Source organism: Culex pipiens, chromosome 3, assembly GCF_016801865.2.
Source record: "Culex pipiens pallens isolate TS chromosome 3, TS_CPP_V2, whole genome shotgun sequence".
Taxonomy (NCBI): Eukaryota; Metazoa; Arthropoda; class Insecta; order Diptera; family Culicidae; genus Culex; species Culex pipiens.
In genome coordinates, this window is record NC_068939.1 from 22,050,044 (window position 1) to 22,076,037 (window position 25,994).

At 37.1% G+C, this 25,994-nt stretch overlaps 1 protein-coding gene across 2 annotated transcripts in view; it reads left to right on the forward strand.

Moving 5' to 3' along the window:
* The window catches only part of LOC120425581 (protein bric-a-brac 1-like), a 364,434-nt gene that overhangs the window by 316,686 nt on the left and 21,754 nt on the right, over window positions 1–25,994 (forward strand). For both annotated transcript variants that reach the window (XM_052709261.1, XM_052709262.1), the window contains exon 3: window positions 25,782–25,829. In XM_052709261.1, the coding sequence (XP_052565221.1) occupies window positions 25,782–25,829 (48 nt within the window). The remainder of the gene's footprint in view (window positions 1–25,781; window positions 25,830–25,994) is intronic.

Sequence of the window (25,994 nt, forward strand, 5' to 3'; positions counted from 1 at the left end):
ATGGTAGATAAGATTTTCTGTTCTATTAAGTGTCTTCGGCAAAGTTGTAAATTATAATTAGGACTATTGAGCAATTCCAGCTCAAATCAGGAATTTTTCTGGTACTTTTGTTCCCGACCCTCTCTGATTTCAATGAAACTTTTTAGACGTGTTATCCTAGGCCTATAAAAGCCATTTTTGTGTATATGTCGGGAACAAAAGTACCAGAAAAATTCCTGATATGAGCTGGAATTGCTCTATTCAAAAAAAAGTTGCACTCAAAAACTACAATTAATTTGAAAGTTTTTGAGACTCAAAAAAAACAAAATTTGAGCTGCAAAATCTGGTTCCGGAGATATGATTTTAAAGACAAAAATGAGTTTTTTTCAAATATTTTTCAAAGCTGAATCAAATTTGCTATCGAAAAGTACTTAACCGAAATTTGGATAAATTGAGACGTTTTGGAGTTATAACCTAAAAGTGACTGGTTAAAATTTTCGTAAATTTTAAAATAGTTGCTCTTCAACTATACCTTATGAAGGAAAGCCACTCTGAAAAAAATCAAAAGCAGAGAAAATTTCCCACAATTTCCTCCCTGAGACTTTGAATATGAGTTTCGAAAATACAGCCCACCAATCAATGAAAAAATGAGTTTTTTCTAAGTGTCATCTAATTTGTCTGTAATTTGGTTAGAACTTCAATTTAAAAAAATTAAACTTTCGTGGAATTTCAAAATTTTAAAATTTGGTCTGACTTTTTAAAAACATTGGCTATATTTAATATTTGGAAATTATTGCTATTAAAAGCTCCGAAAAAATTACAAAATTTTCTTTTTCAACATTAGAAAACAGAACAATAGTTTCCGAGATATCGTCAGTTGAAAATCCCTCTTATTTTTAATACCCTTCAGATAAACGTGGGTGCGCATGATTACTCAAGATGATTCCAAATCATTTATAACTCAAAATTACAATATAATTTTTTCGCTGGAAATTCACCAAAATTCAATTCCGGCGATTGGATCGTTTTTAGGGGGCCTAAATATATCATACCGTGACGAAACTGAATCGTTTACTGACATGAACTTAAAAAATGTTGGATTGTGTTTTTTTAAACGAAAGCAAGGCAAGGCTTTAATGTTTTTCATTCACAGCAAAAAATCCGATGGTAAAATCGCATGCAAAAGCATGCACATCACCTTCGTCAAAATAAACACTTAAAATTGCACACTGACTGTACAATTTTTGTAAACACAAAAAAAAAAGTTCAACCGACGGGATTCAAACCCAGCACCAACAGTAAGGACTGGCGCCTTAGCCCACTCGGCCATCAGACCGATGGAAAACTGTAAGGATAAACGCATATATGAGCTTGCCATTTCGGTCAAGTAGGTTTCCCATACTGATGGGCTACATATTTCAGGGTGTAAAATCACATAAAATTGCATAAAATAATGCAATATTTATTTTACACCCAGGTTTTTTACACGCAGCTGGATTACTACTTTTTGAGCTGTGTTCTTTAAGCATACAATTAAGAAAGTTGGCAAAAAAAACTTGAGAGTAGAGAAGGATTATTTTGACAGAAATTAACAAAATATCAAAATCAAGTCAAAGTCGCTAATAGATCTGCATCCTTTTTTGTAAATTATCTAATGTATAATTTTAAAACATGAAAATTCCTGATTCTCCAATCTAACCTAACACAAACGCAGCCAGTCCGATGAAAGAATGCTCTTGTGAAAGTCTTGTGATTAGATTACGCCCCAAGCACTTTTCTTGTCATTATTAATAATTGCAGTACATCCGAGAACACCCGAAAATGTATTGCAAAAATTAAAGCGGTCAGCCCTACTACGTTGTGTTTACCGCATAGAGGATTCTGAGAACGGATCACATTTACAGAATCTACAGGGGAGGAAGAATGCGTGGACATACCGTACCAAACGCTCCAGTGTTATTTCTTCAAAATGTTATAAAAATGATCAAAAAAATAAAACTTATGGAATAATTAAATTTCAGACTAATCTTTGAAAAAGATATAATTTTAAGTATGTTTCGGTCAGTTCTAATCCCAGGAGAATGAAATCCTAGGTCTAGGTAAAAATGGTTTGGGTGATCCTCCATTCTTCAGAACTTTCGGAAAATCTTGAGGAGATAAATAATGCTATTTTTTATTTTTACAAAACCTTAAAACTTGTGATAAAAAGAGGCTGCTTTCTATTGATTCTACACAAACAGATTGTAAAACAAACAAACCTTTCTCACCGTGCCCCAAACCGAACCCGGTATCGAACATTCATATCAGCCAGCCCGACATCTTCGTCATCGTTTCGAGTTGTGTAGCATCAGTGACGCAGGAAGGAACGCCAGCAAAAGGTCCAAAATGAATGATAATGACAGCGAGTGGCTCTGACAGTCGTCGTCGTCACCGCAACCTTAAAGCTGGCTTCTTCTTCTGGCACAAGAAGTGCCAAAAAATTTGCTCACGTATCACGCTCCATGTTGAAGATCAAAAAAAAAGTGAGAAAAGAAAGGTGAAAATGTAAACATTAAAAAAGAAATACACAAAGGAAATAATACACGTGCCACGTTTTTTGGTGGACAAGTCGTGTGACGTCTTTCTCAGAGTTGATATTTTGAAGATTTTTGATTTTTTTATTCAATTTAATTTGGATCAAAATGGCTTTATTTGAAATATAGATTTGTTTTAAACATATTTCGATTTTTTTAAATATATTTACAGTTTATCTACTTCTGATCCATTCTAAGAAATTAAACCGGAATTTTCCAAAGCTATTTTCGTCATCGTTTTCAAACTACGATTCTAAAAGGCCGCGCCGCGTCAGCGCGTGTGTAAAAACAAAGGCATGTTGCTCTACTTTACGATTATTTCTTATTCATATTTAATATCGGAATGGAAATATATGCGTGTAAATAAAAACGGCTGTCAGTAAATATTGTATAGATACAAATTACACACCGCGCACTTTACCTTGAGGAGGCCGAGAGGTTGGAAGAAACGGGTGGGGTGACTTCGGAGGAAGTCATGTACACGGCGAGCGTGGTGTGGAATAAGCTGGAACCGACCTCAACCACCACCACCATTGGGGCAAAGTCGGAAAGGAAAAAATAAATTCATTTATTTAGTTTTACCGGCCGTAGCATAAAAATAAAGTGCTCTTGGGCTGGATGCTTAAAGTCGGAACCGCAGAAGACTCGTGTGTATCATTCGGTGTGTAGACATCGGGCAATTACATGGCACGGCGGGGGAGGGAAGAGGTCTGCTGGATATGTATGACGACCCCGACAGTTGTATCATTCTTCGCACTTGTTATTACAACATAAGAGCTGGTATCGATGGAATTGGACCAAACAAATCGTCCTCATCGTGGTATCTTGTCGCAATAACAATAGCATGCGGTAGCGACTTCCTTCGCTGTCTTGACAACAATCATTTCACAAAAATCCATCTACAATATTCATTGGAAAAGTACCCTGTAACAGGGCGATATTTGAATTTAAATGCTGACACTCAACGCCTGCCATGATCGTCATTCCGAAGCGACCGTCAGTGAATGCACACGAAGTTGAAACAAACGAAAACGAACTCGGCACTCAAGCAGCACCGCACGTGCTCTCTCTTCCTTTCTCTCTCTCACACACTCTCTCTCTATTTCTTGTTTGTACTAAACGGCGTGGTGACAGCAATCACTTGAATGCAGTCAAGGGGTAAAATTATAATTTCCGTTGAATGTCAATCGATCGTCCTCTGTGCGTGATTAAAAATATTGTTTATTTTTACATGGTCGAAACCTACTAAAAAATCAGTTCATTGGCAAATATTTTATAGCAAAAACTTGTAAGTTTTTTTTTCAAATGATTTTTTCCCTAAAACAAATCTGTACAACAAATGCAATGTCTAGAATTTTGACGTTTTTGTTCCATTTTCATCAGCACCAACCCAACCCCAAACGAATGCGTTCCGTCTCGGTCTCACTTTCGTTCCTCAGAAAAAGACACACACACTACGTGTGTGTGTGTGTGTGTTTGTGTGATTGTGTCTGCTGCAATTTCAACGGTGCACATTTCAGGCACAATGTTTCGCAGAGCCGATAATAAAATGATGCACAATGTGGCAATTAGAGTAAAAAATTAATTGAAGCTGAATGAAAACATGCAGCGAAGAATAACAACTTCTGATAGATGGCGTGTCGGTTTGTGTGTATGTGAATGCAACCTCAACTTGCTGCAGGTGGAAGGTTTCCCCCCCCCCCTGCTGAGTTGAATTAAGTTTAGAAGAGTGGGGGGAGGGGGGGGAATTGTTGGGATTCTAGTTGTGCTACCTGACTGACACAGAAATGCTACTGGGTATGTCAAAAGCTATTAACTGTTGTAAGCTTAATGGGAAGCTGACAAACAAGACAATTCATATCGGGTGCGGGGTTACACATTGAACCACTAAGTGAGGTTTGTGCCGTTGTGAAGATGACAGGACAAGACAGCAGTCGATTGACGTGACGGTGTGTGTCACCGTGACAGGTATTGGTCGAGCCTGGGACATTTTGATGAATATTTAACATAAATGTGGTTTTAATAATAATACGATTCCTTACCTGATAAAAACTATAAAGATCTCAGCAATTTAAAAAAAAAACAAATTACGCTTAAAACGTATTTAAAACGAGTCGATTACAACCCATCAATCAGCTATGACCAAGTCGCTTCATCACATGACGTTCCGCGTGCCACCCCGATCAGAAGCTATCAATAAGTTCAATCATCTAAGTTTGTATAGAAGCACTAACAACGGCAGCGAGAGAAAAAAAAAGTAGTAAACCATCGGCTGAGTAACATATCATTTACTATTATATCAAAAGCACATCATCGCCATCACCACCATCATCATTATCCATAGACTACACACACACACACACACACAGCCACACAGTCAAACATCGTTCGCGTCGTAATCGTTCAATTTCCATTTGTTTTATTTGTCTGGTCTTGTTTATTCTCCTCTCCCCCTCACTCTCTCGCACATAACTAGACGGTGACCCCAGAGACACGCACTCTCTTCGGTCTTCTCTCTTGACAAATGGCCTACATTTAAAAGAAGTTGAAAAAAGGGGTTTGTTGTTCTGTTGTTTGCGTCTCGTCATCAAGCAAAACACTCAGTTGTATTAATAAAGTCGAAGTTTTTTTTATCAGCAAAAAGATGACATTTAAACGTATGTTAAATTTTCGTCAAAACGAGTTCAAAAGTCATCAGGAATACTAGGAATGTATCCAAAAATAGTATTTCAGCAATAGTTATTCAAATGGTCGAATCCTAAATTTAAAAAAAAAAATAACATTTTAATCTATTTGAGTATTTCACACATCTGAGTGTGCAAGACAAATGAGAGACTTCTGAGAGCATTTTAAATTATTTCTACATCGGACATCTCGCTTGCACATTAAATTACACTGTAGTTGTGTAACGTTCATGTGTGTGTGTGTGTGTCGGTCGAGGTTCATATGCCAACAATAAACAATATAGTAATTATAGTTAAATGAGCACATTTTCATTGCCTGATGTTTTTTTACTCTTCGAATGACCCTCGTTACTCGGGAGGGAGGAATATTTAATAATAAAATTCATGTGAACGTTGAATGTGCTTATTAGATGAGTACATAAAGATGAAATAAGTGCCAAATGGGAGAAAGGTGCAGAGTCATTGATTACAAATGAATGAGCTGGATAATAGAAAGAGAAGCAAATTATTTTTGATTGTTTTTTTGTGCACACAAATTTATCGCAAACTAAAGATGATGCAAAAAGCGTTCCAATTATTATAAAAATCAAATCTACTTTCAAAAAGATTCGATTTAAAAAACCACAAATCTATCAGAACATTACAAATGATTTAAAATATAGTCAATTACATGATTATAATTATGCTGATTTTTTATCAATTCAGTGATTGAAAAATCGTATAAAAGCATAAATCGGTAAGCCATCTGTCAAAATGTATACACACAGAAAAAAAAAATGTTGGTAATATTCATCAGGAAATGGTGACAGATATTGTGTAAAAAATGATTAATTTTATCCCAGAAAATGATGAATTTTCATCAGTTTTTTTATGAATATTTATCAGGTTCACATTTTTACACATTTTTTATGTAATATTACTCAAAAAAAGAGGTAATATTCAACCTACCAAATTTTCAACAATCCAAAATTCAACTTTTTTTTCTTTGCAATAATAACACAAATCGGTAGAATGTAATGAAATGAACTTTACAACTAAATTTTGGTTAAATTTCCTTTAAATTCGTTGCTATCAAAAAATATCAAAATGTGTAGGCGTGTTACAAAAAATGTATAATAACCCGGAAAAAGAGGTTATATTCAATGAAAATTAAAAAAAAATTAAATTAACTAAAAACAGACGAAATGAATTCATTTGTAATACTTAATCTTCTATATATATAAAAAATTTCGACGGTTTTGTTCGAACGCGAATCAGTTCCATACGGAGCGTCGGATCGAGGTGCTTTTTGTTGCGTTGGGTTCGTATAAGCCCAAGGAAGGTTCTTACGCTAACTAATTGACACTTTGGCCACTCTGGAACCGATTCCGGAGCATCGGCAAATTGTATGGAGAAAGTTACGTAAAATCATATTTTGATCACAGGAGGCTGAATAAGCAAAAAATCTTAAAACGTCAACAAACGAAAAAAAGGCAGAACGAAGTTTGTCGGGTAAGGCTTGTAATTCATAAAATATAACCAAACATGATCTGTTTCCATTCCTGAAATCTTAAAAAAATTCATTGTAAACAAATGGAGCTCCCGAATGCAAAAATCATCATTAATTTCAAAAAAATGCTCATTATTTTCTTTTGAAGAAAAATAAAAAGTTCAACAAAAAAAGTTTTACTTTTTCGATTGTTTTGTTTGTTAGGAATTCGTAATATATATAACCTTCATTTTTATTATTTTATTTTATTTTTATATTTTTGGTAACAATGTTTTTTTACATAAGTAGTAGGCGCTCCCGAATGCAAAAATCATCAAAAATTCAAAAAAATGCTCATCATTTTCTTTTGAAGAGAAATAAAAAGTTCAACAAAAAATGTTTGATTTTTTCGATTGTTTCGTTTTTTGAACAATTTGTTAGGAATTCGTAATTTATATAACCTTTATTTTTATTATCTTTTTTTAAATTTTTGGTAACAATGTTTTTTTACATAATTTCAAAAAAATGCTCATTATTTTATTTTGAAGAAAAATTAAAAGTTCAACAAAATATGTTTAATTTTTTCGATTTTTTCGTTTTTTAAATAATTTGTGAGGAATTCGTAATTTATATAACCTTTATATTTATTATTTATTTTTATTTTTTTAAATTTTTGGTAACAATGTTTTTCACATAAGTAGTTCCCGGTGAAAGTGTCACAATGTTGACAGTAAAAAACTAGTACATCTTCATTCTCAGAAAAAAGGTGTATTTTACCTCTAAAAATATGTAAATTTGCCACTTTTTCGTTGTAATGCCACTTTCCGTCTAAATTAAGGTAACATTACATAAAAAAGAGGTAATATTAAACCTTCCAAATTTGCACAATTTTTTGTTGTGTATGATGTCTGTGTGAAATATTTTTCCACCAATAAAACGAAATTTCAAATTTTATGATTTGGAAGATGATTTTAAAGAAATCTATAGTATTTTTTAAAAGGTCCTACAAACATATGAAAGACACTATTTGATTTTTACGTACAGTTAAACCTCGCATGGTGTGCATGTGTTAAGCTTTTTGTTTCTTCGATAACTTTGAAGCGATATAATATTTGTGCTATATTTTGAAGCTAATTGTTGAATGGAACAAGACGAACAAATTGCTTTATAAAGCTTGCAAAAATGTTACGTCGATCCAAAGAATCGACGAAATACAAAGTGTAAAGCCTGCGCACTATGCGAGGTTTAACTGTATAATCATTTTTTTCCTGAGTTTGAAAAATCCCTGCGAAAAGTGATTTTTTTAACAAATTGACAATAAATGAACGATTAGGAAGTGGTAATATATTTTTTAAATATCCTCAACAAATATCAAAATATAACCCTGAATGTTAATAAAATAGAATACAAAACCACATTAGGATTTGGCAAATTATTTAAATTGCAAAATAAAAAATTTAAACAAAACTAAGTACCAAAAAATCGATTTAGAAGATCTCAACATTTTAAGGAAATTGTAGTTTTGATAGCTCACTCACTGTTACTACACGGAAAAAAAGTCAATTCCCGAAATCGTGAATTCTGTTCATGAATTTAAGAACCACGAAGTAACATATTCACGTTTTTAGTGCAAATGCACCATACTCATGAATAAATTCTTTTGTGGTTCTTAAATTGTGAAATGTGAACAAAATGACAGGTATAAAATTAAGTATAAAGACAGTTTTTTTTTTTTCAGAACAATAATTTCTAAAACGACCTGAAAATGTTTTTTTTTTTTAATTAAGTAATGAATTATTAAATGATTGCAATAATAATCAATCATAGAGCTTCATACAAATTAGTAAAACTGGTAACCAAGCCCTGCGCCAGTGCTGCCGTTCGATTAACCGTCATAACAACTGCTCGACGGTTTCAGTTTCCAACTGGCTGTGTTTGTGTGTTTGAGTGTGTATCTCGCTCGAAATAATGGAAGAAAAACATAAAGGCAAGAAATATTTTTATTATTATTATTGCAGCAATAAATAAGCCCGAATAATAATAATCTCTTTCTTTTGGCTCACCAATCTGCGACGTTTGGTGGCGTCGGTGAGGGTCCGGGGGAAATGGTGCACCAAGTCTAGGGGGGGTTTCTGCCGCCCCAACACTGGTATTTATTTAAATTATTGTGTTAATAATAATAAAATAAATATAAGGCAGCTCGCGGAATCGCGGGATCTCGCAAACTCAGCGCGGCTTCGAGAGTCGTCTTGGGAGTCAAAAGTCGAACGATGCTGAAGATGATGATGATGATGGTCTTAAAGTCGACGGCTTTCGATTGTGTGTTTGGGTTTGAAAGGCGATTAATCGATCGTATCGATTTATAGAGGAGGGTTGGTTTTTTTGCTGATGCGATAAATGGGATTATATTAAATTGATATTTTTCTTGAAGTTATTTGAGATTGCTTGTTCATTTTTTAAGCTGAATTCCAAAACGCACTGATCCAATTAAAATGACGTCCAAAAATAGTTGACATACTTCGACAATTGTTCTCTCTTCATTGTCCCATCCAACTCAATCTAAAATTCAAATCAGTTTAGATATTCAAAGTTGATTTCATTTCTGGGCTGCCATCAAAAATCCCTGCTCCACAGTCTAATAATTAAAACGGTCCAAAAGTTCTCCCCCCAAATTTGGCAAAAAGGGCTCCCAAAATTCATCCCAAACCCCAATTGATCCACTGGCAAACCGCTCGGAAATAATCAATTAACCAATTTATAACCCCCAAACAACGTGTAAACGATTATCGGATAATGCCCGGTCCACCAAACACACACACACACACTCAATTGACCAATCAATGAGCTCCCCACCGCCCCCTCCCAGAAACGAACAAGGCTGGGGAGGAGGGGGCTCATTTATCATATTTGCGAATCACGTGCCGATCGCTATAATTTTTGTATGTGTGTATGTGTGAATGCGCCGCGTCGGGCAGCATAAATTGAATGGAATGGCACATTGGGACACATTGGAGTCCACCCTCTGGGCACCCCCTGGGTACACCTTACTCCACCCCACTTTTTCGCGAAGAAATCGATCAATCTACCTAGTCTTTTTTGGAACTTTTTCAAAAGTTTTTTTGGGAAAATCGAGTCCTTGTGCGTTTGTGTGATTTTGTATCAGTTTGTATGATTTTGTGGGAGTTTGTGTGATTTTGTATGAGTTTGTGTGAGTTTGTGTGATTTTGTATGAGTTTGTGTGAGTTTGTGTGATTTTGTGTGATTTTGTGTGATTTTGTGTGATTTTGTGTGATTTTGTGTGATTTTGTGTGATTTTGTGTGATTTTGTGTGATTTTGTGTGATTTTGTGTGATTTTGTGTGATTGTGTGTAAGTTTGTGTGTGGCGACACATCCATACGCACAATTGCGTGGAATTCCGGTGTGCTTTCACGTGCCTCCACGTGGAATTTGTCATGCCGGGGTGGCACTCAACATAATTTGCTTCATAATGTGAGCTGGAGGTGGCACCACGTGCGTGCCACGGGTGGCTCAATTAGTGGGTGGGAAATGCATACCATAAACGCACGCAGGTGAAAGTGTTGCTCACTTTGAAGGATTTGGCGTGCGCATCTTCTGGGAATTCGTCTGGAAGGATTAAATTTTCAATTGCGTTTTATTAAACACAATTCATAACATAATTTACATTCTAGCTTAAATTGATACACACAATTGAATTGATTTAAATACTCTTGAGGTATGACAAGATATATTTAAAATTACAGGAAACTAGAATTTTTAATGGTCAGTTAAACATCATTTTAATGTAAAAAAAAAAACATTGACTCAGTGACGAAGTAAAAACTGCGTGACACCATCAGATTCTGATGCACCCCCAAACGAAAAAAAAAACCAACCAGTCACCTCTCCACATTCTCCAAATTGTCCAATGAATTGCATCGAACCCACGATGTAAACCACTGGCGAACGCTCCAACAGGTGGCCAACTGATTTTCTCTCCATCCCCAAATGTCACAAGAGACGAAAAAACTGCATTCGCTGGAATTTGCAAAGCCCCCTCCAGTTTGGTGTGATATCTGGCACGTTTGCGAGCGTGGGTGTGTACATAAAACATGTGTGGCTTTTCCATCCCCTCCCCACAGCTGGCACGGACACCGGTGTGGACACTCGCCGGAATGCAGTTGCAAGTGCAGTCCAGACGAACACACACACTCGTTTTTTTCGGAGGTGGGATTTTTGACACTCCCAAATTCCGCGAGGAAAAAAACCGGGCAGTAAACCGCAGCATTAATCGCCGCGGGTTAAAGGGTATAAATTGGGAAATTTATGGAGTGACCCCTGGGGGATTTGTGGGGGATTGCCGGGAGGATGTGATTGTTTCGTTGAATTTTTGTTTTGGGTTGAGTTTTTATGTATTTTTGTATGAAAGATTACTTTTAATTCATTTTTTTTTAAATTTTTAGATTTATAAAAACTGATAATAGATTTTTTTTATAAACATATAACACTAGAATATCTAAAATTTCAGCAGGCAGATTTTTAATAGTTTTTTTTTACTAAAAATTTCAACTTGTTTTTGATCAAAAAATAATATAATTATAAAAGTTTAAGGTGATACGGGAGGGTAGCGCCATATTGTCACCACGACTTAAGTTTTTTTTAAGCAAGTCAAACTTAAACAAGTTCTACCTGTTGCTTACGATAAATGTAAAGATTGCTAGCAATCTGTCGAGTTCAGAAATTGATTTAAGTTCAACTGTTGTCCAAGAACTGGCATCCCGTTTCACCTTAAGAAGCATAAGACCATCAGAAAAAAACAAAAGCTAACCTAGATATTAGCAAATTAAAATGCTACGATGAAAAAAGTCATGAAGTAAAAAACATGTTTTCTACAACATTTGCATAACCATTAACCACAGACAAACACACTTAAACTTATGAACTTTTTTTTTCTCAAAAATCAGTCAGTCACTCTTCACTGGAGCCATCTAGCTGTCTTTTGTAGGAAAAGTTCTCACCTTTAGAACCCTTGTCAAAATTTAATCTGTTCTGATTCACTTCAATAATTTTTTAAACAAGTTTTAAGGGATTTAGGGGAGAGTGGAGAGACTTTATGTTCTTTTTGTATTGCACATAGTTTTTGAGTTTATCACAAAAATATGAACTTTTTGCATGAAGTATTAACATTCAATTTTGTTTTGTTAGAATGGTTTTGATATTTTTTAAAAGAAAATTTCCTCAAGTCGTTCCAGCCGTAAAAAACATTTTCGGTCGACATTTCAATTCTCTGTTTGATTATTTTCTACACACACAAAAAAAAAGGTATCCTGGAGGGGTTTTAACCCTGAGTTTGAATCAATTCCAAACTTCAATTTTGAACTAATTTTCTTTTTATACCCACACAGTGACGGGATTGGAAAAAGACATTAATTCAATTTAAGTCAAAAGACATTAGGTCGAAAGTTGAAAAAAAGATTGAAAGACATAAGGTCGAATGGACGAAAGGTCGAAATTGGACAAAAGGTCGAATGAACAAAACGTCGAAAAACAAAAGCTCGAATTTGGAAAAAGAAGACATAAAATAATAATGTTTGTATCTTTTATTTTTTATTTTTTTATAAACACGTTAATTTTTTTTTTTTTTTACATTTAAACATGTGCAAAAACAGGCAGACCTCTATAATAACTTTGTAAACTTCATTTTCTTGCGAACAAATCCGTATTTTTTCCTTGAGTTTATCCATTTTTTTTATAATGAGTTGTTTTTTTTCTAATGAACAGAATATCTTCTGAACTATTCATTGAGAGTTTTTTTTCCATTCCTTCAAGAAATGGGCCATCCATAAACCACACTTTAGGAGGGGGGAGGGTTCGACAATTGTCCACGCTCCATACATTTTTTTATTTTTTTGTATGGACAATAGACAAAGAAGGGGGGTTGAGATTTCTAAAAAAGTGTCCACGTTGTTTATGGATGGCCCTAAATAATTTGTGTTATAATATGGTGACTTAGCCCACTCTTTCAAACATGAGCAGTTGTTTATACAAAAAGTTCGACTTCTAAAATTATTTGCATAGATTTTTCAACCTATAAAAACAAACTATTTTTAAACTATATTTTTTGAGTTTTTCTATTCATGATCAGTTCCTTAAAAAAAAGTCCGACATTATGTTTATTTTTAATTTTTGTAAACAAAATACACAGAAAAAATGATGATTATATTAATCAGGAAATAGTGAAAGATTTTGTGTCAAAAAAATGTTTAATATTACTTCAGAAACTGGAGAATATTGATCAGTTTTTGTGTGAATTTTCATAAAGTTCACATTTTACACATTTTTTAGGTAATATTACTCAAAAAATATGCAATTTCAACCAACCATATTGGAACGGAATCGACGTAACACCTTATAATGTGGCCCTCTTAAACCTTGCGGTTTCGTCAACGGATCCACAGGCGTGTATCGTTCTTTTTGCGACAAGACTCCGCCTCCCGGGTCTCCTAAGTGTGAAGGTATGGCACGGGGAGAGGGCACCGAATACCTATAATAACACTTAGAATTTTTGCGTATGCCTCGGGATTCGAACCGGCGACCTCTGGATTGTGAGTCCAGTGCGCGGTCCGATTGATCCACACAGGCAGACCATATTCCTACCTTCCAAAATTCAATTTTTTTTGTGTAGTCTTGATTGTTGTAATATTTTTATAAGTTTTTCCACTGTTTCATGCACGAGCAGTCTATTTTTAGGAAAAGTCGTTTTTCTTAAATATTTGGTGAGTTTTATTATTTTTAGAACCGAACTTTTCTTGAGTGTTGCAATATTTTTGTGAATTTTTCTTTGTCAATTCTTTGGTTGTTATTTTTTTTTGTTAGTTTTCCATTCTTTCCAACATGAACAGTTCCTAAAAAAGAGAAGTCTAACTTTTTAAATATTTTATTTCGAACTCATTTCATTATTGCTAATAACCTGGCCAGTTTTTTTTAATTCCTTTCAAATATTTAAATTTAAAATTTGCATGAAGAAACCAATGCATATTGGTCGCAATTAAGTCTCAAAAGTCTCTCCAACTCCGAACTGCATCAGTAGTGGTAATCGCCCAGCCACAATTGAGGTGCGTGTGTGCCTTCTCCAAAACATATTTATGCAAAAAGCCACCCCACTAACACGCGTAAGGGGTGTCTGCCACCAGAGGGGGGGGGACTGTGGTAAACAACAAATCGTGGGAATTAGCTGGAGCAATTTCGCTGTCAAAGCTCACACCGATTAACATATCGCGATATTTACGCAAACACACATACATTCCTCGCGCACAGTAGTGGCGTGCTTCCAGGTGTAGGAATTATGTTGCGTTTGGATAAGCTCACCACCACCAGCAGCACCCGCCGACACCACTGTGATGACGCTGATGTTGATGTTGACGATGATGGCCCTTAACAAACATGCATATTGCGTGTGTCGCGTGCAGATCACGCGAGTGCATCGATGTCATCGTAAATATAAACTGCTACTGCCAGGCGTAGTGTTTGGGGGAGGGGAGGAAAAGGGGGTGGCAGATCGCGGCCCCCTCTCCCAAATGGGGTGGGTTGGAGTTGGGGCTACACGCTGAACGTGTGAAAGATTTGGTTGAAAAAAAGTGGCTCCCACGTTTCCGCTCGCAATTTCAATCGTCGTATCACCTGCACAGGCCGTGTGGTTTTACTTGCACAGCAGTACGTCAAGTAAAAACGTCAAAAGAAATTATTTAAACAATCTTTTTCTCATTTTTAACCTACATTGATGAAGTTTTTCCATTCTTGATCTTGTGGGACCAGCGTTTTATATATAAATTTTTAGGGAATTTGTTGCAAACATCAAAATTTTACATTAAAAATACACAGTAAAAAAAACATAGTAATATTACATCTGGGAAGGGGTACATCTTTTATGTCAGAAAAAATGAGTAATTTTACCACTTTTATGGTGTAATGGCACTTTTTCAGTTTCATATTGCTTCATAAAAGAGGTGATATTCAAACATCCAAAATTAAACCTTCCTTCCAAACACATTTTATTACTGTTTACTATATTATACATTCTTTTTTAAACAAAACATTATTATGATTAAATAAAAATGTGAAAACCCTAAACAACTTTTCAAAAATGGCAAAAACTTCACATCTGGAAAAAAAATTGGTAAAATTCTGATAAATGGTAAAAAATGTAAGCAAACCCCTCATGCTAACTTATAAAAAAAATGTTTTGTCTCCTCTACAACATTATAGAACATTATTCCACTCAAAAAACCCCTGCAAAGTTAACAAAAACGAAATTTTAAAATAAAAAGTTTTTTTATTTTGAAAAAATATACCTCTCTGGGTTATAACAGATTCGAAAAGCGCATTAAATGTTCCATAAAATTACCTGAACTTTTGCAGTTGAGTAACGGAAACTGTCAGCGATTTTAAAACTATTTTAACTTTTTTTATGAAGCAAAAGTGTTTTTTTTTTATTAGGCTTCGTCAATGTCAATACTTTGTAAAACATTTGTTTGGAAAGTTTTTTTTTTCTGATGAACATCTTCTGAGTCCACATCAAATTTCCAGATTTTTTTATTTTTTTAAATTCTAGTTCTAGTGAAGGATTTGACGAAAACAAAAATTTTAGCGAAAAAAAAACTTAAACATCAAAAAATTTCTAAAATTCAAAATATTTTTAAATCATCCCAAACATGCTTAAAAATGATTCTAAACGCAGGGAAAAAAAATATTGAATAAACAAGCCATAGTTTCAACATTTGCAACATTTGCATGCATGCATAAAATGCACTTTACACTTGTTCAGTTGTTTTGCAATTATAAGTTTTCAAAAAATGGTAAATTTTACAAAAACAAAACTTTTAGCGAAAAATAAACTTTTTGCGATAATAAACATCGAAAATTTTCATAAATTAATTAGATTTTTAAATCATCCCAAACATGCTACAAATGATTCTAAACACAGGGGAATGCATTTAAAATTGGTTTCAACTGATTGTACTTGAATTTTCATTGAAATAGTAAAGTTTTTTGGAAAATATTTTTTTTGCCCCCTGAATTTTTGGGCTAACTTTAAGGGGGGGGAAACAAAAACTTTAAATAAAATTTGTACCAGCAAAAATTTAAAAGCATCATGAAAAATATTTAACATTGGAACATGTAATTAAAAAGATCATTCAAGGTTTAAGTTATATCAAATCTGAAGACAACAAAAGTACTGAAATCAATTGTAAATGGGAGCATTCTTTTATTACGTAACGCAAAAAAAATGATTTTTGGATTTTTGGCCATTTTGGTCCATACATAATACAAAAATTGTGTATGGGGTGTAACACGCCCTTTGGATTGATTTTAATTTATCTGTTAATTTTATTCTTTCTGAAAAACTAAAATTCCAACAAAAAAAATTTACAAAGTGTATAAATCGATTATATAAGATAAAGCTGATCTTTCAGATGTCAAAAGACAGGAAGCACTGAAAGCAGCTTTATGGTATCAAGATATTCAGATCTTCTTCTAAGGATTGTGTCTTTATGGTTGTTTATATAGCATCTAAAATGCATTTAGATGATTTTTTTCAGCTAAGAAATCCAGATAAATGCGTTTTACGATGCAAAAACCCCTAAAAAAAATAATCCGATAAAAATTGCAAGGAAACTGGTCAAATTTTTCTGAAAATATTCAAATAAAATTAATATGGGTAATTCTCTACCAACTCACACGAAATCGGAAAAAGTTGCCCCGATCCCTCTTCGATTTGCGTGAAACTTTGTTCTAAGGGGTAACTTTTGTCCCTGATCACGAATCCGAGGTCCGTTTTTTGATATCTCGTGACGGAGGGGCGGTACGACCCCTTCCATTTTTGAACATGCGAAAAAAGAGGTGTTTTTCAATTATTTGCAGCCTGAAACGGTGATGAGATAGAAATTTCGTGTCAAAGAGACTATTATGTAAAATTAGACGCCCGATTTGATGGCGTACTCAGAATTCCGAAATAAACGTATTTTTCATCGAAAAAAACACTAAAAAAGTTTTAAAAATTCTCCCATTTTCCGTTACTCGACTGTAAAAATTTTTGGAACATGTTATTTTATGGGAAATTTAATGTTCTTTTCGAATCTACATTGACCCAGAAGGGTCATTTTTTCATTTAGAACAAAATTTTTCATTTTAAAATTTCGTGTTTTTTTTTTTAATTTTGCAGGGTTATTTTTTAGAGTGTAACAATGTTCTACAAAGTTGTAGAGCAGACAATTACAAATTTTTTGATATATAGACATAAGGGGTTTGCTTATAAACATCACGAGTTATCGCGGTATTACGAAAAAAAGTTTTGAAAAAGTTACTTTTTGCGTTTCCATGAACGGCCATGATCAACGACGACCAACATTTTCAAAAAAAAAAAATTCGTATGATCGCAATAACTCGTGATGTTTTTAAACAAACCCCTCATGTCTATATATCAAAAAAAAATTCTGCTGCTCTACTCTTTGTAGAACATTGTTACACTCTAAAAAATAACCCTGCAATGTTAGAAAAAACACGAAATTTTAAAATGAAATATTTTGTTCTAAATGAAAAAATGACCCTTCTGGATCAATGTAGATTCGAAAAGAACATTAAATTTCCCATAAAATGACATGTTCCAAAAAAATTTACAGTCGAGTAACGGAAAATGGGAGAATTTTTAAAACTTTGTTGGTGATTTTTTCGATGAAAAATACGTTTTTTTCAGAATTCTGAGTACGCCATCAAATCGGGCGTCTAACTTTACATAAAAGTCCCTTTGACACGGATTCGTGATCAGGGACAAAAGTTACCCCTTAGGACAAAGTTTCACGCAAATCGAAGAGGGGTCGGGTCAACTGCTGTGTTAGTTGGCGGAGAATTACCCATATACGAAATGTGATCAAACATTTCCAAGGTAATATTAGAATAGGTCGTATCATTGGGCATTTTCAAGCAAGGTTACAACCTTTTGAATAATTACCTACGATTTTAGATAAATCACTTTTTATATTTTGTAAAAAGTAAAGAGTCAAAGAAGAAATTAAAAATGGTTTACAAATTATTTCTATACATTGAAGCACAATTTTTGATTCGAGATTTACCTGAACTGGCCATTACAGATGAAGTTTTGCAGGTTTAATAATTTATTTATCTTTAATCCGGGTTCGCAACGACTGATTATTTTTTAATCTTTCTGGTTTTGGCGAGCAGTCTTGTCGAAAAAGAAAAACAGATTTTCTCTACTTCACCGACGTTTCGGCCTTTATTTTGAGGCCTTCTTCAGGGGGTTTACTAAAAATGTCAAGCTTTTACAATTTGTGTGTGTTTGGTTGTGTTTTGTGTACTTACTAGTTGTCTGTTTCTTGTCAAAAATGTTTTAGTCCTATTGTTAAACTGTCCTTTACGTTTGCTGCACATCACTGTTTAAAGAATTAATTTAATATTGTTTTGTAAACTATTGTGAAATACTAACATGTTTGTCCAAATAAATTGTTGTAAAACAACATTCAACTGCTGGGTCACTTTGTACTGTACAACGTCTAATTGCTAACTGTCAGGTGGATTGGTTCAGTTGTGATTGTGTTGTGTGTTTTTGTGGTTTTGTTTTGGTTTTGTGTTTGTGTAGGACATGTAGTATTCCAGCGTATGTGCTGTTCAGGCCATCGGTGTCGGTCCTCTTGTTGACTGTGTCAGCTGTGTTGTGGATCCAGATCATCTCCAAGAGAGGGAGAGATGATCTCTTGAAGGACTGGTCCAGTATCTTGGCTTGTGTTGTATCGAACCGGTGGCCGGTATCGATACAATGGGACACAAGCGCGGTTTTTTCCTTGTGCGCCTGAACCTCTACGTCGGTGTACGTGTGGCCGGACTGGATCAGCTGATCCAGTTTGTTTACATCGCTGCGATGGCCAGACAGCCTGTTTTTGAGCAGGTTGCTGGTCATGCCGATGTATCTGCACTCACACTGGTCACACTTGATGCAATAGATCACGTTGTGTTGGTTCATCATCGGGATCGGGTCCTTGATCCGTGTGTAGAGGTTGTTGATAGTGTGAGTGGATCTGGATGCTACTACGATGTTCGGGTAGTCTTGTTGTAGTAGTTTGGTAATGCGGGGTGTAAGTGTTGGGAATGGATCTGTATGTTTTGGGTTCTTCGGAATTAGGGTGATTGGGTCTATTTTGGGGATAAGGATTGTTTTTGTGGTTGAGGCATCTATTGATTAATGAGCGGGGATAGTCGTTTAGGGAAAGGTATTTGTGAACTATTTGTCTTTTTTCTTTATCTGTTTTGTTGGTGGTGAGATTGTAAACACGGTTGATAAAATTGGTTGCAATATTGATTTTTTGGGGAAGAGGATGAATGGATAGGAAGTTGAGGAGGCGGCCTGATGCAATCTCTTTCGTGTACCACTCTGTCCGAATGGTACCATCTGCTTGTCTTACCAGTGTCATATCGAGGTATGGGAGTCTCCCGTCTCGCTCAACCTCGTAGGTGAACTGGATGCTGTCGTGGTATGCGTTGAAAGCGGCCAGAACTTCCTCGATCTTGTCTTCGGGTATGATGAGGAAGAGATCGTCAACGTATTTGTGCACTGTAGTTATGGGACAGCTGATCGTGTGTAACACGTTGTCGATCAGCGTTTCCATCGTTAGGTCTGCAAACACGGGCGATGCTGGATTCCCCATCGCGGTACCCTGGATTTGAAGGTAGTGTTGGTTACGGAACACGAAGTAACTCGCATCCATTAGGAAGGCTACGATTTCCAGGAACAGATCAAGACAGATCTGTGTGTGTGGAGCAATCTCGGCCCAGCTGTAGATGATGTCGTGTTGTACCAAATCTCGAGGGACGTTGGTAAACAGGGAGACGACGTCAAAAGAAACCATCTTGTGTCCAGGGGGGATGGTAACGGTGTTTATGTGTTCTGCGAATTTCGCAGAATCGCGTACGTTGTACTTGGAGGTGATTGATGCTTGGAGAATGCGGCAGATGTATTTGGACAGGTTGTAGCTCGGACTGGTCATCCCAGGAACTACGGGTCGTAGTGGGAGGTCGGCTTTGTGTGCTTTCGGCTGGCCGTATATTCTCGGACAAGTAGCTGTGGTGGTCTTCAATGTGGCTGCAGTCTGTGGGTCGATCAGCTTGAGATCGCGTAGCCGTTTTACCAGGTTGTTGTTGGTGGTCTGGAACTTGTGTGTGGGATCAGTTTTTGTTGGACGGTAGGTGTTGACGTCGCTCAGAAGCAGTTGCATTTTTCGTTCGTAGTCCTCAACCAGCATGATAACCGTGCGATTACCTTTGTCAGCTGGGAGTACACAGATGTCTTCGTTGCTTCTGAGGAATTTGGAAGTAACGGATCTAGCATGTGTTAGTGCTTTGCTCGTTGGGTCTTTATTTGTCGTTGTGTAGAATCTGTTGATGTAGTTGTGGATCGAGTTGGTGATGTTGCTTCTGTTTTTATCCTGGATTGTTTTGGTAGGTTGTGTCTTCAGTATGGATTCGGTTTCGGCTAGCAGGTGGTAGAACGGCACCTGTAGGATGTTTTGGTATGGGAGCGCAAAACGGGGGCTGAGACTCAGCAGCATTTCGGCTTCTTTGGGGATGTTTTTGTTGGTCGCATTAAGAATGGCTTTGGTATTTTGGGATGGCACGCTGGCGGTACTTTTGAGTTGCAGTGTGGACGTCAGTCGGTTGAGTTTGTTGGTGGTTTGTTTGTGTTTGCTGTCCAGAATCCTATTGTACGTCATGTCTTGTGTGAACAGAAACAGTTTTATCGTTTCTGTGTCAGTGCTACGAATGATTTGTGCTCTGATCCCGGCTATTGTTTTGTTCAATGTTTTGATCTTGTAAAACGTATGCTCGATCTCAATGTTCAGTATTGCTGTCTTGAACTTTGTTATGTGTTGGTGTAGTTTTGCCAGGTATGGACTCCTTTCCTCCAGGAGCTCATAGGTACATCGGAATGTGTTGGTGATGTGAGCGGGGAAGACACCGTTTCTTCTGCAGCTTATTAGGAACGACTTGCGGCTGTTCATGTGTGCAAGTTTCCTGATGTGTGTAGCATAGTTTTTGAGCTGTACAGTGACGGTAGTACCGAAGTGTTGGTCAATGTGGTTGTAGAAGCTTTGATGTGCAAATGTAGCCATTTTGTTTTGATCCGGGTTCGCAACGACTGATTATTTTTTATTTTTTAATTTTTTTTTTTTTTTTTTTTTTTTTTTTTTTTTTTTTTTTTTTTTTTAATCTTTCTGGTTTTGGCGAGCAGTCTTGTCGAAAAAGAAAAACAGATTTTCTCTACTTCACCGACGTTTCGGCCTTTATTTTGAGGCCTTCTTCAGGGGGTTTACTAAAAATGTCAAGCTTTTACAATTTGTGTGTGTTTGGTTGTGTTTTGTGTACTTACTAGTTGTCTGTTTCTTGTCAAAAATGTTTTAGTCCTATTGTTAAACTGTCCTTTACGTTTGCTGCACATCACTGTTTAAAGAATTAATTTAATATTGTTTTGTAAACTATTGTGAAATACTAACATGTTTGTCCAAATAAATTGTTGTAAAACAACATTCAACTGCTGGGTCACTTTGTACTGTACAACGTCTAATTGCTAACTGTCAGGTGGATTGGTTCAGTTGTGATTGTGTTGTGTGTTTTTGTGGTTTTGTTTTGGTTTTGTGTTTGTGTAGGACATGTAGTATTCCAGCGTATGTGCTGTTCAGGCCATCGGTGTCGGTCCTCTTGTTGACTGTGTCAGCTGTGTTGTGGATCCAGATCATCTCCAAGAGAGGGAGAGATGATCTCTTGAAGGACTGGTCCAGTATCTTGGCTTGTGTTGTATCGAACCGGTGGCCGGTATCGATACAATGGGACACAAGCGCGGTTTTTTCCTTGTGCGCCTGAACCTCTACGTCGGTGTACGTGTGGCCGGACTGGATCAGCTGATCCAGTTTGTTTACATCGCTGCGATGGCCAGACAGCCTGTTTTTGAGCAGGTTGCTGGTCATGCCGATGTATCTGCACTCACACTGGTCACACTTGATGCAATAGATCACGTTGTGTTGGTTCATCATCGGGATCGGGTCCTTGATCCGTGTGTAGAGGTTGTTGATAGTGTGAGTGGATCTGGATGCTACTACGATGTTCGGGTAGTCTTGTTGTAGTAGTTTGGTAATGCGGGGTGTAAGTGTTGGGATGTAAGGAATGGATCTGTATGTTTTGGGTTCTTCGGAATTAGGGTGATTGGGTCTATTTTGGGGATAAGGATTGTTTTTGTGGTTGAGGCATCTATTGATTAATGAGCGGGGATAGTCGTTTAGGGAAAGGTATTTGTGAACTATTTGTCTTTTTTCTTTATCTGTTTTGTTGGTGGTGAGATTGTAAACACGGTTGATAAAATTGGTTGCAATATTGATTTTTTGGGGAAGAGGATGAATGGATAGGGAGCACAAATCATTCGTAGCACTGACACAGAAACGATAAAACTGTTTCTGTTCACACAAGACATGACGTACAATAGGATTCTGGACAGCAAACACAAACAAAACCAACAAACTCAACCGACTGACGTCCACACTGCAACTCAAAAGTACCGCCAGCGTGCCATCCCAAAATACCAAAGCCATTCTTAATGCGACCAACAAAAACATCCCCAAAGAAGCCGAAATGCTGCTGAGTCTCAGCCCCCGTTTTGCGCTCCCATACCAAAACATCCTACAGGTGCCGTTCTACCACCTGCTAGCCGAAACCGAATCCATACTGAAGACACAACCTACCAAAACAATCCAGGATAAAAACAGAAGCAACATCACCAACTCGATCCACAACTACATCAACAGATTCTACACAACGACAAATAAAGACCCAACGAGCAAAGCACTAACACATGCTAGATCCGTTACTTCCAAATTCCTCAGAAGCAACGAAGACATCTGTGTACTCCCAGCTGACAAAGGTAATCGCACGGTTATCATGCTGGTTGAGGACTACGAACGAAAAATGCAACTGCTTCTGAGCGACGTCAACACCTACCGTCCAACAAAAACTGATCCCACACACAAGTTCCAGACCACCAACAACAACCTGGTAAAACGGCTACGCGATCTCAAGCTGATCGACCCACAGACTGCAGCCACATTGAAGACCACCACAGCTACTTGTCCGAGAATATACGGCCAGCCGAAAGCACACAAAGCCGACCTCCCACTACGACCCGTAGTTCCTGGGATGACCAGTCCGAGCTACAACCTGTCCAAATACATCTGCCGCATTCTCCAAGCATCAATCACCTCCAAGTACAACGTACGCGATTCTGCGAAATTCGCAGAACACATAAACACCGTTACCATCCCCCCTGGACACAAGATGGTTTCTTTTGACGTCGTCTCCCTGTTTACCAACGTCCCTCGAGATTTGGTACAACACGACATCATCTACAGCTGGGCCGAGATTGCTCCACACACACAGATCTGTCTTGATCTGTTCCTGGAAATCGTAGCCTTCCTAATGGATGCGAGTTACTTCGTGTTCCGTAACCAACACTACCTTCAAATCCAGGGTACCGCGATGGGGAATCCAGCATCGCCCGTGTTTGCAGACCTAACGATGGAAACGCTGATCGAAAACGTGTTACACACGATCAGCTGTCCCATAACTACAGTGCACAAATACGTTGACGATCTCTTCCTCATCATACCCGAAGACAAGATCGAGGAAGTTCTGGCCGCTTTCAACGCATACCACGACAGCATCCAGTTCACCTACGAGGTTGAGCGAGACGGGAGACTCCCATACCTCGATATGACACTGGTAAGACAAGCAGATGGTACCATTCGGACAGAGTGGTACACGAAAGAGATTGCATCAGGCCGCCTCCTCAACTTCCTATCCATTCATCCTCTTCCCCAAAAAATCAATATTGCAACCAATTTTATCAACCGTGTTTACAATCTCACCACCAACAAAACAGATAAAGAAAAAAGACAAATAGTTCACAAATACCTTTCCCTAAACGACTATCCCCGCTCATTAATCAATAGATGCCTCAACCACAAAAACAATCCTTATCCCCAAAATAGACCCAATCACCCTAATTCCGAAGAACCCAAAACATACAGATCCATTCCTTACATCCCAACACTTACACCCCGCATTACCAAACTACTACAACAAGACTACCCGAACATCGTAGTAGCATCCAGATCCACTCACACTATCAACAACCTCTACACACGGATCAAGGACCCGATCCCGATGATGAACCAACACAACGTGATCTATTGCATCAAGTGTGACCAGTGTGAGTGCAGATACATCGGCATGACCAGCAACCTGCTCAAAAACAGGCTGTCTGGCCATCGCAGCGATGTAAACAAACTGGATCAGCTGATCCAGTCCGGCCACACGTACACCGACGTAGAGGTTCAGGCGCACAAGGAAAAAACCGCGCTTGTGTCCCATTGTATCGATACCGGCCACCGGTTCGATACAACACAAGCCAAGATACTGGACCAGTCCTTCAAGAGATCATCTCTCCCTCTCTTGGAGATGATCTGGATCCACAACACAGCTGACACAGTCAACAAGAGGACCGACACCGATGGCCTGAACAGCACATACGCTGGAATACTACATGTCCTACACAAACACAAAACCAAAACAAAACCACAAAAACACACAACACAATCACAACTGAACCAATCCACCTGACAGTTAGCAATTAGACGTTGTACAGTACAAAGTGACCCAGCAGTTGAATGTTGTTTTACAACAATTTATTTGGACAAACATGTTAGTATTTCACAATAGTTTACAAAACAATATTAAATTAATTCTTTAAACAGTGATGTGCAGCAAACGTAAAGGACAGTTTAACAATAGGACTAAAACATTTTTGACAAGAAACAGACAACTAGTAAGTACACAAAACACAACCAAACACACACAAATTGTAAAAGCTTGACATTCTTAGTAAACCCCCTGAAGAAGGCCTCAAAATAAAGGCCGAAACGTCGGTGAAGTAGAGAAAATCTGTTTTTCTTTTTCGACAAGACTGCTCGCCAAAACCAGAAAGATTTATCTTTAATTTTTTTATAATATTTCATTTTAGTAAACATGAGTGGTGCTCAGGAGTAACCATGGGCGGTTTAAACAGAAAATATATCAATTTTTCTAAGCTTTTGTAGTCCAGAAGATAAAAAGGCCTTTGTGATTTCAAAGTTTTAATTTATTTCAAAAAAAATAATTTTTTGACACATTTTAGCAAAAAATGCAGATCCATAAAATAAAATGAAATTCACTAAAAAACTTATGTTAATAAAATTATTCCCAATTAACAACAAAACAGTGTTAACATACGATTTTTTATCAATTTCAAAATATTTTGATCACCAATTCGTCACACTTTTCCCACCATCCAGCGTGCGCGTGGCCATGCCTCCCATCGTCGGAAAGGTGGGTGGTAATCGGTGCACCGTACAGCTGCAGCAACCAGCCACCAGAAACAGCGGCGTGTGAATGCGAATTGCATTCCCAAACTCCCCACGCCCCCTTTGGCCATTGCATTTCGAGGGGGTGGGAGGGGAAAGGGTAATGGAGGCCGTCGTGGGTACACCCTCCCACCAAAACACACACACACTCCCATCAGCTGCCAGTTTTGAATCGAACTGTTTTGGTTGGAGTGAGGGGGTCAGTTTGGGACTGCTGCTGAACCAGTGCAGTGGGCAATGCACTTCCAAATGTGTGTTTGTGTGTGGACAGATAAATCTCCAAATTGACCACGCGCTTTCAACACGTTGTTTTTCCGCGGTGTAAACGGTTGTCAAACAGAAGGGATGGGAGGTTTGATTTTTTTCAGTGAACTTCGTGGGAAAGTATTTTTTTTGCTCGCTAGATAAAACGACTTTCTAATTGAGGGCTTTGAAACTAACTAAACGAACAAGGTTGAATTTGCTACTTTGAATAAAAATATTATATAAAAAAAACTCGATGACACGTACTCACGAATTCCCCCAGAAACTGTTATCTAAAGTCAACTTTTCTCTTTTTCCTCCCACCAGGCACGAATCTGCTGAAGGAAGCTGCCTGCACACCACCCACAACCTATGGTAACTATCTCCCCCCTAACCCCCTCAACCGGCATACAGAGCGCACCTTAAACTTTGGCCAAACGTGCCAAAGTTCAACACTCAATTAAATTATGTCTTCGGCGGCATCGACTAATTGAATAGTCGAAATATATATATTCTAAATATTGAATGCATTTTCGATAA